The 13,534-nt window shown below is 50.3% G+C and overlaps 1 protein-coding gene across 1 annotated transcript; it reads left to right on the top strand.

The window, feature by feature from the left end:
• Positions 1 to 3,461: 3,461 nt before the first annotated feature.
• Positions 3,462 to 9,862, top strand: SHISA2 (shisa family member 2). Its single transcript, XM_019936873.3, has 2 exons — positions 3,462 to 4,641; positions 7,596 to 9,862. The coding sequence occupies exons 1-2, from the start codon at positions 4,311 to 4,313 to the stop codon at positions 8,147 to 8,149; spliced, it is 885 nt and encodes a 294-aa protein (XP_019792432.1). The 5' UTR covers positions 3,462 to 4,310; the 3' UTR covers positions 8,150 to 9,862.
• Positions 9,863 to 13,534: the final 3,672 nt, after the last annotated feature.

Here is a 13,534-nt window from a genome sequence, read left to right as displayed (position 1 = left end):
GCTGTTACAATTGAAGTTAACAATGCACTAATATTGAGCAAATGATTTTCTATGTTTTAGAAGGATAAGTGTTTTACTTAGCTCCTCCGGCTGCTCTCTTTTATCAAGAAAGTATGTCATTTGCACATTCGAATTACGTAAATTCAACTACTGTGTAGGAGCTTGGTGGAAAAAGAATAATGAGAGGGAGAAATAACGATGTCAACAGTGTGTGTGATTTTGCCCTCATTCCACTCAAAAGACACACATATCACAGTGATTGTGAATCAAGCAACCTGAAGTGGTTTCCTCCCCCTCGTGCCTCTCGCAATCATGAGCCTCTTGCCGCACTGAGCCTGATTCAGGGATAAAGCTGACTACGTCGTTTTTTTCACCATATATGCTGATGCTACACATGAGTGCTTTAAAATGGGGTTGGTTGCAGCCCATGTCACAGCTAGGAATCCCATGTGAACAAGCAGAGTGAAAGGTACTAAGAAACATCTTAACAAACTGAAGAGGAAAACGTCCAAAGGCAAAACAGAGGTACCAAATAAGAATCAAGTTCAGTTCGAGCAATCAAAAACACGAAGGTCAAAGTCGGTAGATGGTGATAAAATGCATTTTATTCATATATATATATATATAGAGAGAGAGAGAGAGAGAGAGAGAGAGAGAGAGAGAGAGAGGGAGAGAGGCACAGACTGAAAGGCAAAATGAAAATATACTGAAAATATACTTCTGCAGGTAGTATCTACAGAATTCAACTTTTTAAGAGGGAGGAGGGCACTCCTTCATAGGTGTTTAAATCTACTTTGGCAGACTGCCTGACATTTAGTTTTGATTATAATAAATTATTACTACTACCTGTATGTTTTGATAACTAGTTACGGTTGCTCAGAAAAGACTAGTAAAATAGTTTAAGACTGTCAAGGATGGTGAGGGAATTCCTTATGGAAGGTACATCGCCACCTTAATATGACCCAGGGGCACCTCCCACAGAGATGCTCAGTAAGTACTTGACAACTTATGTTATAAAAAATTTCAATACAACGTACTAGATACACAAAGAAAAAGTAAAATCAAGTCAGAGGGAGGAACAGAGTGGTATAAAGTCTCTGAGCATTGATGACAAGCAACCACCACATTGAGTAACCACGAAACAGGCCTCTCCTTCACTTTTAGGGAATTAGGGAACACAGCAGTAAAAACAAGAGGATGAATTTGCTCAAAGCTCTGCACTTCCAAGTCTGCTGATTGTGGACTAACCATTCTAATGGTTCTGAACCATTTGGGAAAAACTTCTTGGGTTTAAGCTCTGGCATTACCAGGTCATAAATCAATTTCAGTATGAAAATGGCCAACAGTGCTTTCTTCATCAATAAACTGACAAATCATGGGTGCTTTGGAGAAGAGGATAAATGGATAGTGGAAGGAGGATGGCATAAGTACTGTCTGAAGAAATGGACAATTCCCTTGCATTAATTTTTTCTCCAAAGGCAAAAAAAAAAAAAGTAAAGTATTAACCCTCTGAACCCCACCCCAGTCATTTTCTGGTGCCGTAGGAAAATAATGATGCCTCGCCATCTGGTGATCGTGCAGAGTCAGCAGTTAATTCCGGGCTTTCTGTGGTGGAGACTGGTGACCAGCAGCGTGGTGGGCAGGCTTTGGAGTTCAGGCAGACTGTGGCTTTCTGTCTGTAAGGACTGGGCAAGTTATCCTCACCAGCAAAGTGAGGCGAGTAGTTACGTCTTCTTTGTAGGGTTGCTGTGAGGATTAAATGTGCACGTAAATCTCAGCACAGTGTCTGGCGTGGAGTAAGCCTTCAATACACGTTAGCTCGCAGTACCAATGTTTTCTAAGAAAAAGACTCAATCTGAAAAACTGAGTCTTCCCTTGGCTTCTTCTAGTCCAAGTGCTGTTGCTCTGATGATTTTTCTGATCCCGCTCGCCTCCAGGGATCCAGCACATAACCCCCAGGTTATGTGCTTAAACTGACCCTGTACATCACCGATCGTAGCTTTATAATACTTGTGTGCTATTTTTGCTTATTCAGTTCTTTGTCTCTCTGTCCAATTTCCAGAGACTTTCATCTCTGTTTGAAGGAAATGGCCACGACGTCTGGCTTCTTGGAGAACACCCCGGACCCAACACAGAACACGGTATACTGTAACCGCTTAGCTTGTAGTTGTGGAACGAATAATTCGATATTAAAATCTCGTTCATTTCCTAGGTTTAGAAAAGTTCGTGGCCGGTGCATTTAAAATACATAATTTTATGAAGCTAAAAATACCCCTCCCCCCGCCACAAAGTCTAATGAAATCAAGTGCAGTGCTTGGAGAGAGGTTTACTGAAAAGAGTAAGGTGTTTGCTTCCAGGGCGTAGGGTCGGTTTTTCCTTTTGATTCCGTGGGGCGGAGTGGCAGGGTAGCCAACCTGCCCCAGTCCGCGCGGTGACCCGGCCCGCCCAAGTGCCTGACCATGTCTGAACAGCGGCGTCTTTGCTGTGAATAAAATTGCTTTGTGTTCCATAGACACGGACTTGGGGGGGAACCTCAGTGGTCAGCACCTCTTATGCTCCACTTTAAAGATGAACAAACTGAAGCCAGAAAAGTGCAAGATTCTTTTTCTGGTCGGGCTGGGCCTAGATGTCAGGTCGCTGACTTCCAGACCGTGTCGGAAGGGTCACCAGATCCTTTAAAAATAATCACGGCGGCTTTAATAGCATCAGCACCTGTTGTTTCAGCTTCCGCAAGGCAGGAGCTATTAATCTCTCCTCCTCAAAGCCGCGTTGCTGGTCTGTCGGAGCCCTGTTTGCTGCTTCACGCAGCTGTCTACACCATCGGGGCCAAATGTGGAGCCGAGGCACCTTTCTGCTTAAATCCAATAAATCGCTCTGCCCAAATTTAGAAAGAAGAGCGACACAGATCATCCGGACAGCGGCCTAATCTGGCACGTCTCCACCCCACCTAGTATAAGCCCGAGCCCACCACGCAGCCCCAGGCCAGTGACCGGCCGTGGCCTGGACATCGGGCTGGGAACTGGAGGGACAGTGAGTCTAAGTGGCAACTTCAGCGTCTGTAAATGGAGCGCAGTTATCATCCTTCTTTGGGAAGTTGTGAGAATCCGAACTGTGAATGCCGCCTAAGACCTGCAATAAGCAAGTTGAGTTTGCCCTTATTGCCCTGTTGCTGTGTTAGCTCGAGCGCCGTTGTCTCCCGCGCCCTTTCTACCCGGCAGCCCACGGCCCGCGGCCGTTCCAGCCCGAAAGTGAAGGGCTCGCGGCCCCTGGGGCGGCGAGGGCGGGGCGGCCCCAGCGCGCATGCGCGCCCGCGGCGCCAGTCCCTCTTAAGAGCGCGGCGCGGCGGCGCGGCGGGCGAGTCGGGGTCGGGCGCGCGGGTGGGCGGGTGGCTGCTGCGATCGGGTAGTTCCGCAGCCCCGGGGGCCGAAACTTCCGTGGGAGGCGTCCAGCGGTGCGCACCTACCCAGGGCGCAGCGCCGGGGGGGGGAGGGGGAGCCAGACGGAGCGCGCCGAGGCCGGAGAGCAGAGGAGGGGAGCAGGGCGAGCCGCCCGCCTGGACCCGCGCCCAGCAGCAGCCGCGGCTGGCTCCCGGGATCCCGGCAGGGCGCGTCGGTTCTCGTCCGCGTCCCGGACGCTCGCGTGCGCCGGGAGGATCGACCGTCCGGCCCGCGGAGCGGAACGTGGTGGCTGCACCCAGGGGGCGGCCCGGGCGGCGCGGCAGGAGCCATGCGGACCGAGCTCGGAGCGCAGGAGGCTGAGCGCCGCCGGCCGCTGCACTTGCTGCCCGGAGCTCTGTGCCCGCTGCCCGCCGCCTTGGCCTCTTCAAGCCGCCCGAGGGGGGAATAAAGCCAGGAGACGCGCCACGACTAGCGCGCAGGACCCCGAGGCTTAAACTGTGCGGCAGCGCCCTGGCTCCGGGTCCGAAGCGGCGCGCCCAGCGGTCCTCCGGCCCGAGCGAGCGTCCTCTCGGGGATGCACGGGGAGGGTCCCGTCGCGGGTGAAGCCTCCGGGGGCTGTGGAACGGCAGCCCCGGGGGCCCTCTGAGTCGCACCCGGAGAGCTCCATCGGCGAGTGCCCACGAGTTACAGGCAGCTCCTGCTGGTGCCGGGCCGCCGGCCGAGGGAGGGCATGGCTTAGCTCCCGGACGTCGCGGCGGGGGGGCGGGGGCCCGCGCGGAAGGCGCCGCGGAAGGGACACTCAGCGCAGAGGTCCCGGCCTCAGCACCGCCGGGACCGGGGCGCCGGGCCGCCACCTCCCGGAGTCGGCCCTGCGCCCTCTGGAGACGCGCCGCCCGCGCCCAGGGTGGTGCCATGTGGGGCGGACGCCGCCCGGCCGCCTCCTCCCGGGACGCCGCTTCGCTCCTGCGGCTGCTGCTGGCCGCGCTGCTGGCGGCGGGGGCGCGGGCCAGCGGCGAGTACTGCCACGGCTGGATGGACGCGCAGGGCGTCTGGCGCATCGGCTTCCAGTGCCCCGAGCGCTTCGACGGCGGCGACGCCACCATCTGCTGCGGCAGCTGCGCGCTGCGCTACTGCTGCTCCAGCGCCGAGGCGCGCCTGGACCAGGGCGGCTGCGACAACGACCGCCAGCAGGGCGCCGGCGAGCCCGGCCGCGCGGACAAAGACGGCCCCGACGGTTCGGCAGGTAGGCGGGCCGGGCGAGCAGAGAGGGGAGGAAAGGGCTCTGCCTCGCCGGCGGGACCCGGCAGCCTGGAGAGGGGGAGGGAATTCGGAGCCTGCCATTTCAGGAAAGGGGCTTGGAGCGGGAGGCGATGCCTGCGTCCCGGCGCAGCCTTTACCTTGTGTGGAACGGGACAGCGGTTCAGCGCCCTGGGCCTCAGTTTCCCCATCTGTCAGCTAAAGAGCGGCTTGGCTTGGGTTTTCCGGAAAAAAACCCTAACATCCAAAGCATGGCGGGCCGCAGCCAGCCCCACGTGCCTCCTAACCAGGGGTCTCCGTGCCCCCTCCCGGGTCTCCTGTCTCTATGGGTCTAAGTCCGAGGACGGGGTCATGTTTTGGCGGCGCCTCCTAGCGAGAGGGCTGGCCGGGGAACCTGAGGGCTCCTCGGAGGGAAGGCCGCTCCTTGGGTCTTCCCGAGGGTGATGGGCTCTACCAGCCCCCGGGGGAGAGTCTACCCCTCCCTAAGATGCACCTCCCCCACCCTGGCCTCCTTACCACGTCGGACTCGGAAGGTGTGACATCAGAGCCGTGCCATCCCTGCTGTTTGTGGCCTTGATTCTTTAACTGTATTTTTTCAGATTGCCCAAGTTAGAGTTGGAGAAACAAATGCGTGAAAGCATTTTATAGGTTCTACTGCCTCCGCTTGTCACCAGTCTCCCAGACCCTTCTCTTGAGGGCCTATCCCATAATGTGTTTGGGAGGGAGGATGTGGTCCGGGTGGAGGTGGAAGGGCACACATGGCCCGGAGGGGCGTCTCCGCCCGTTATGAGAAGGAGAGGACTGTTACATTAATGCTGTCTCCCCCCCACCCCAGCCCAGCGTTCCAGCCGCCCGAGCCAGGGCCCCGCTGGTCCCTGTTCACAGAGCTGGCTGGGGCTGCTGAGAGGCGGCTCGTTTCCGTCCTTCCCTTTGCAGTCACGCATTTTATTAGCTACTCCTACTGGTCGGCTGCTGCCTTGACTCTGAAGAGGAGAAGGGAGGGGAATTCCAGAAGAGGAGTCGTCTTAGCGCAGCATAGCGGGGTGTGTGGCCTCCCGAATAAACCTGGGGGGACGAGCCATGGGCACACTGCTTGACTGCCTTCTCTGTGTGTGCCAAGTTGGGCTTTTGCCGGCCTCCTAGAAGTTGGGACGACTGTGGACAAATCAGTAGGCAGCCGACTCCTCAAGACGCCGTGGTATGTGGGGATGCTTTCTAAATTCCACTTTTGAATCTTTTTTCCTAAAAATTCTGCACTCAAGAAGGACAGCGCATGTCTAATTAACCAGAGCCGAGGGCTTCCAGGAACACTGCCTTCTCTGCCCTGAGTTATTTACTCTTCCAATTAAAATCCTGGAAAGAGAACAGTGACTTCTTCCCCAAACTCATCATATGGACTTAGACTGCTTTGGGGGTGTTTTTTTTGTTTTTTTTTTCTAACTGTTATTTGTTTATTTGATAACATATAAGGCTGGTATCTTTAATTTAGAAAATGAAGCCTTCAATCGTCAGCCTTTGGTTACATACTTGATAAGGTATGTTTACTTACAAGGCATCATTTCTCCATGGCTCCGTGTGGTACTATGTTCTAGAAACACTGACTGCAGGAATATCGGTTCTGTCCAAGGAGCGTGATTAGAACGGCTGCTGCCCTAGCGGACAGAGGGCGTTGCGCGTGTGTGACTTCAGGCGAGGGAGAGCTGAGCGTCTCCCTGGACCACGTGCTGGCACTGCCCTTTGCCAAGACCAGCGGGACCAATCTCTGTCCTCGCGGGGCGTCTAATCGAGTAGTCCAGGAGATGGTCAGGAACGCGTCGAAAGACATGGGTTCTTGGTCATCTAGGGTGGGATTCCACAGACCCCTCCCTCCTGATTCTCGGTCCCCATCAGCCAGTGTGTCCAGCTTCTGAAACTCGGTAGTGCTAGGCCCACGGCACCCCAAAAATCTTTTTAAGTAAAAGAATTGGTAACTGGAGTTTGCTACTGATTTTAGTAAAGTGTCTATTTTTATCTTGACAGTTTTATTTTTTGGAATAAACCTCCCTTGTTAAGTAGGATGCCCATTGCTTTTCGCTCTGCGGGCTTTTCCCTGTGGTTCTTCACACGGAATCCAGTGTCCTAACTGCAGACCTGACAGCTCCGCCCCAGCCACGTGGTCCTGCCTGGGGCCTCGGCTCACTGCGGGCTCTTTCTGGAACAGTTGTCAAGCCTTGTCCTCCTCGGTACCTTGTTTCATGCTGACCTGCTGCCTGGACAGCCTCCCCCCAGCCAGGCCCACATTCCAGGGACCAGCCTTCAGCTAAGTGTGTGTGGAGGGCTTTTTTTTTTTTTTTTTAAACCCGTCTTTGACCTCTGTATCTTACAGACTCTTTTCGGAAATGGCTGTGACTAGGGTCTGCCCGAATTTTTTGATTTATCTGCCTATGAAACAAGAAGCTGCGAAAAAAAGTTCAAAGAGGTTTACGAGAAATGTAAATAATTTTCTGGGGGGAGAAAAGACTTTGAAGTAATTTCAACTCGTTTCTGTGCAGACCCTACAAACTTAGGGTAGACTGAAATGTGGGCAGTTCCGTTACTCTAGGGATTTTAGAAGAGTCTTAAACCGGTAAACTCATATTTTTGCTAAATTGGGTATTTGCCTCCATGAGCGTTGCAGTTGGTGAGTCTAGCTGTCAGTGTTAACAGCTTTGCTTTGGGGGCTGATCCCCGCTGCCTGCCTGCAGTAGGCAGGCCCTACTGCGCCCCCCTCCCCATCCCTAAGCACTTGATAAAGGACGGTGCTTCCTGTGTGCGGCCGATAAGCACACACACCGGGCCTGGCCCAGGTTCCTGGCTTCTGGGTACCAGCGTTGTTCATTTATCCATCTCCGCTGCCCATCCCCGATTTTTACTGCATCCTTACAGGAAGTCATCACAGTATGTCTCTCTCCTTTTCTTCAGTCCCCATCTATGTGCCCTTCCTTATCGTCGGGTCGGTGTTTGTCGCCTTCATCATCTTGGGGTCCCTGGTGGCCGCCTGCTGCTGCAGATGCCTGCGGCCCAAGCAGGAGCCCCAGCAGAGCCGGGCCCCGGGGGGGCCCCGCATGGTGGAGACCATCCCCATGATCCCCAGCGCCAGCACCTCCCGAGGTTCCTCTTCCCGCCAGTCCAGCACAGCCGCCAGCTCCAGCTCCAGCGCCAACTCGGGGGCCCGGGGGCCCCCGACCAGGTCGCAGACCAACTGTTGTTTGCCCGAAGGCACCATGAACAATGTATACGTCAACATGCCCACAAACTTCTCCGTGCTCAACTGTCAGCAGGCCACCCAGATTGTGCCCCACCAGGGGCAGTACCTGCATCCCCCCTTCGTGGGGTACACGGTGCAGCACGACTCGGTGCCTATGACCCCGGTGCCGCCGTTCCTGGACGGGCTGCAGACGGGCTACAGGCAGATACAGGCCCCCTTCCCTCACACTAACAGCGAACAGAAGATGTACCCAGCCGTGACTGTGTAACGCAAGGTGAGGCCGGGGTCCGGTACCAGACAGAGGAAGGCAGAAGCCGTGGGCTTGGGAAGGGTTCTCAACGTGGAGGTCCCAGCGTATCGCTGGTGTTTGTGGTACAATTCTGTTGGATGGCTTGCTTTGCCCCCGAACTGTATGAAAACATCTTTCTCCAAATGAGCGTTTCTGGACATGTTTCATCCCAGTGCATGATTGATTTATGATGGAGAAGAGCGTCCCCTGGAGATGCCTGTGTGGTCGCCAGTGGTTGTGTGACACATGTGCGCCCTTAAGTGCCCTTGAGGTGTGGCTGTCAGAAGAATTTTGTAAACTGATTGTTTTTATTATTTCGTTACTGTTACTTCTTTTTTATTGTATTGGTACAAGATCAGAATAGTTGTTCCCTCCCTTTTACCTGGGCCAGTTTCTAATAAGCATCCCAAGTTTTAGGGGGGATGCGAAGAGCACAATTCTTATAAAAGGAAACCAATCTGGACTCTGAGGTTAGTCCTTGATCTCAGTATTTCCCAGACACACCTTAATTCATTGTAAAAAGATATATATATATTGTTTATTTTTGTGCTTTTTTGGGGACTATTTTGTGCTTTTTTACCTTGTGTAGAGATCTTATTACAAAGTGATTTCCTACATTAAAAAGAGGCTGAAAGAAATTGTATAGTTACTTAACTGATGACATTTCAGAACTCTGGGATTATTTTAATCTTGAAGTAGAGTGATGGTGTAGTAATAAAACATTCAGCCCCTTCTCGATTGTATCTTTTAAATTTCTGACTTTACATTGACATCTGAGAAGAGCAATAAAGTGTTTTCATATTGAAATCATAAACTATCACCTGCCCCTTCTGCAGATGACTCTTCATTTTGCTGTGTGGTGTGGTTTGGCGTTTCACTCTGGTGTTCAGACCTCCGTGTCCATATAGTACTGAGTGCCGGTAATTACTGTTGTTATAAATGAACGTCAGCCTTTCTGCCTAGATCTGATAAAACATTTTCTTGTCTTCCCTAGAAAAGCTCAAAGAAACGCTTGCAGAGAGAGAGAGACTTAATATCGCTCCTCAGCCCAAACCTGAGACTTGGGATGAAATTTAAACCGCAGATTCGATTTACTTCGCAAATCATAGGCTTTTTATACTGTCGTTATCAAAATGTCTTGTTTTTCAGGCAAGAGAGACTATCAAGTTGAGAAGAGCTTTTCAAAGAGATATTGCCTTTCTTCCCCACAAAGTTAGTTCTTGTTTTCCTCTCTCTTTTAGTCCTCAACAAGCACTGTATTCATTACCAGTCTTCTGAATTATGAAATTCAAGTGAATTTATTTGTGTATTGTTCCCTTACAAGAAGTAAGTTGAAGTTAATTTCCAACTGCTAGCAAAACCGAGATTTGTAATTAAATGGTTGTAAGGTATGGTCTTCTACACATATTTATATCTGTATCTATGGTCATCAGTCTGTCGTCTGTCTACCTTTTCTATCACCTGTCTGTATCTCTGTCTATCTCATGACTGAAAAACGTAAAACCATTGTTGGCAATTGGTATCAACAAAGATACCCCGTCAAATCTTTTAATAGCCAAAGGCAGGGGAAAATCATTTTACTTATTAATAAATGTTTTATGGCATGAATTCCTAGAGGAGTTGGGTTTTTTTCATTTTCATTCTACTTGGTAATTTTTCAGATGGTCTGTTAAACCTGTTAATAGGGGAAAATTGCTAAAAGTCATAAACATTGCCTTCTAGAACCGAGAGCCTACCTTTAAAAGTGATTGATATCTGTGAAGTCGATAGTATGTTCTGAGTCAGTGGGTATTTTATGTGCTCTATGGGAAACGCTGACAGCGCACAACAAACAGTTCTTTTGGGGTCATTATATTAGCAGGCTAACGTGTGTTCTATACATTATCTTTGATGGAGGAGTCCCGCTTATCTAAGGAAGTAAAGTGCTTAGGAATTTGGAGGTGAAAGTGGCCTTAGAGATCACCCAGCCTGGGATTGGCAAACTTTTTTTTTCAGTGAAGAGCCAGAGGGTAAATATTTTAGCCTTTGCACGTTGTGTCTGAAACGACTCAGCTCTGCCGCTACAGCACAGAAGCGGCCACAGAAGGTACATAAATGAGCCTGGCTGCATTCCAATAAAACCTGATGGATGGACACTGAAATTTGAATTTCATATAATTTTCACATGTCACAAAATATTCTACTTTTGATTTTTTTTTTTTCCCCAGCTATTTCAAAATGTAAAAACCATTCTAAGCTCTAGGGCTGTGCAAACCCAGCGTGCCAGATTTGGCCATCAGGCCGTGGTTCACCAGTCCCCATTCTAGTCCACTCTTTCCTGGTGCTAGAGTCTCCCCTGCGACGTTCTCAGCAGCCTTTTCTAAACACAGGGATGGAGAGTGCTCGCTTCTCCTTACAGAATTGTCTAAGCGTAACTTCTTTTCAATATCGTGATTCAAGCCAAAGTGCACTTTAATAAAAGAAATGAGTTTTTCACTTAGTGAATGCTATTTGGTCTTTCCAAAACATGTAACATCCCTAGGAGCAACCTCAGATCTCTTCAATTTTCCTCAGAACTGGAGACGTTTAGGTGACGAAGTAAGAACGTTCAGATACCTGGTTTCGGTATACCTTCCTTACTGTCAGGAAATCAGAGCCTGTAAGGTGTAACGTGCACCCCGTAGAAATATTGTAAACTGTTGGAAAAACGAAAGGAGCACGTGGAGATAGACAATGGTTTGCTGTTGCACGTCTTCTGTATGGGAGCCTTCAGTGTCGGTTGGTTCATGATGGTTCGGGGTGCGGGGGCATTTTGTATCCCTTGTGTAGGAAAGTCAGACCCTTTGATTGCAAGGAAGAATGAACCAGTTCTTTGTGTCCACCTAAGAGCCCGGAAACTCGGCATCTCCTATCACTTCTGCTGCCGCTGGGAAAGTTAAAATTTAACAAGAATATCAACATCCGAAGTGGCGAGAAGACCATTAAGACAAATAAATGCATTTTCCCGGCGTGTTTACTCTGCGATGCTCAGCTTCAAGCCAGCCTTCCTCTTCCGATTAGCCTCCTGGAGGAGAGACCGAGGACATATTCCATCTATTAAATTTACCTTGAGCTCGTTTTTTTTTCAAGATGGCACTGTTTTATTCCATGAATTCTGTGACTTGGATTTTCTCCGTGTTTTGTCACAAGTTAGGATTTAAGTTTCCTCCAGAAGCATTTCCTGAGGAACCCACGAAGGTGAGAACGGGGTTGGCGAGGCAGATCGGGCAGATGTTCACGAAGGGACTGCACGCGGGGAGAAAAGTTTAAATGGCGCTACAATTGGGGGTCAGAAGGTTTGAACACCCCGCTCTCTCCTTGGGTGGCCCCTACCTAGTAACAGCGATCACACTTCGTCCCCCCTTTTTCTCTCCCAGGCTTTTTCGGTGTTTCCTGCAGATTCGCAGCAGTCTTTTGCTTGCATAACGTCTTCCCAGCCCACATGCCCTCAGCTGTTCATGAACGTGGTGTAAGCTAACGCACGGCTGCTTGCTTTTAGTTGCGCGAGCTTCCTAAGCGCCTAAAAGGAACACGTTTGGTTCTCTTTAATGGACTTTTAACATTGTGACTTCCCAGGAACTTAGCCTGGCCCTCCTCTGCCCTGTCAGAACTGCGGCACTAACATGAGTCCTGGGTGTTTGAGCCCACTGTCCATCTACTCCCAGCCTGTGCCTGGGGTCAGCGGGGCCGACCTGGGAAGAGGGGTTTTGCAGACCCAGAAACCAGACCGACCCCGTCAGTCATCAGGACAGAAAGCAAGCATCCCGGGCACCTGCCCGCCCTGCTGGACTTGCTGAGTTGCTGCCTGGTGAACCAGGTGTTTCCTGCAGATGCACAGCAGTCTCTTGCTTACATAACATTTTTTTGGGAACTTTTTATTTTATATTGGCGTATAGTTGATTAACAATGTTGTGATACTTTCAGGTGTACAGCAGAGTGATTCAGTTATACGTATACATGTATCTATTCTTTTTCAAATTCCTTTCCCATTTAGGTTGTTACGTAATATTCAGCAGTGCTGAACCCTGTGCTCTACAGTAGGTCCTTGTAGAACCATCTCCACTTTAAATGTAGCAGCGTGTATCTGTCAATCCCAAACTCCCTAACTGTCCTCGCCTCTGCCACCAACACCCGTAACCTTAAGTTCCTTCTCTAAGTCTGGAAGTCTGTATACCACCCTGAACATGCCCGATCTCATCTGATCTCGAGAGCTAAGCGAGGTTGGGCCTGATTAGCGCTTGGATAGGAGCTTTTAAAATGTGATCACTTCCCTGTTTTGCTTATGTCCTCTGCCCCTTGAACAGGAGCAGAATCACAGCGCCCGAGGAAGCTGCATCATCTTGAGTGGAGGAATCTTCCAGACCCGGAGCGGGTGGCAGCAGGAGCTTTAACAACCCAGGGAAGGGTGCGGACGCCCTGGGACCTGCCTGCCCAGAGAAGGGCCTGGGAGCCCGGAAGTGGGTCGGAACCTGGCCGCTGGGGAGGGCACGCCCTTTGGGCTCCACTTTCAGAGCCCTTGCATTTTTAGAGGAGCAGCCTGAATACTGCAAGGAGGGAATGGATCGCGCATGCGAGTGAGAACCCCACTCATCATCAACCTTAATCCTCCTTTTCTTCCCCTTCTCAGATGGTAGAGCCCAGAGGACAGCTCCATCCTTCGCCTTCTCTCTTTTTTAAGAGCCAGAGAGGAGCTATTTTCATCAGCCCGTTCATTCCAAAATACTTACATAGAAAATTTCTTTGACTTCTGAAATTTTTTTCTTAATTCAAAACTCGGATGTTATTGTGATTCAAGGGCCTTGAAGGGGGTAAGTGAAAGACGACAGAGTTAACGCCCTTTCCTGCAAATCATGGCAATACACTGGGCAAATACGTGTCCCGCAGTGGTCTGCATTGGCTTCCCTTTATCCTCTGTATCCTCTGGGTAGAATCATTTATCAGTGAAAAACGGAAAAATAAAACCCTAGAAAAACAGTCCCTGCTGTCTAAAATGTTAGGTATTTTTGAATCTTAACTATAACCCACAGCACCACGACAGAATCACTTTGAGATAAAATTCCAAAGTTTTATGTAAGGCGTTGGTTGTGATGGTCATTCCACTTTTCGCAGTTGAATGTCTTCAACACTTATACCCCAGAATTGAAGGACATAGATTCAAATCAAGAACAAGAAATACAGAATTCGTGTTTAAAAAAAACCAAACTTTTAAACGAGAGAGGAAAAAAAGGGGTAAAAACTTTATGATGGCAGCCTTCAGATTGATTTTAAGCATAAAACCGGCATCTTAATTTCAACCATCTCGAAGTGCAGGTCTTTCCATTTAGAAAAATCATGGGTTACACAAGA

This window comes from Tursiops truncatus, chromosome 18 (genome assembly GCF_011762595.2).
Source record: "Tursiops truncatus isolate mTurTru1 chromosome 18, mTurTru1.mat.Y, whole genome shotgun sequence".
NCBI lineage: Eukaryota > Metazoa > Chordata > Mammalia > Artiodactyla > Delphinidae > Tursiops > Tursiops truncatus.
This window is presented reverse-complemented; position numbering and strand designations above follow the sequence as displayed.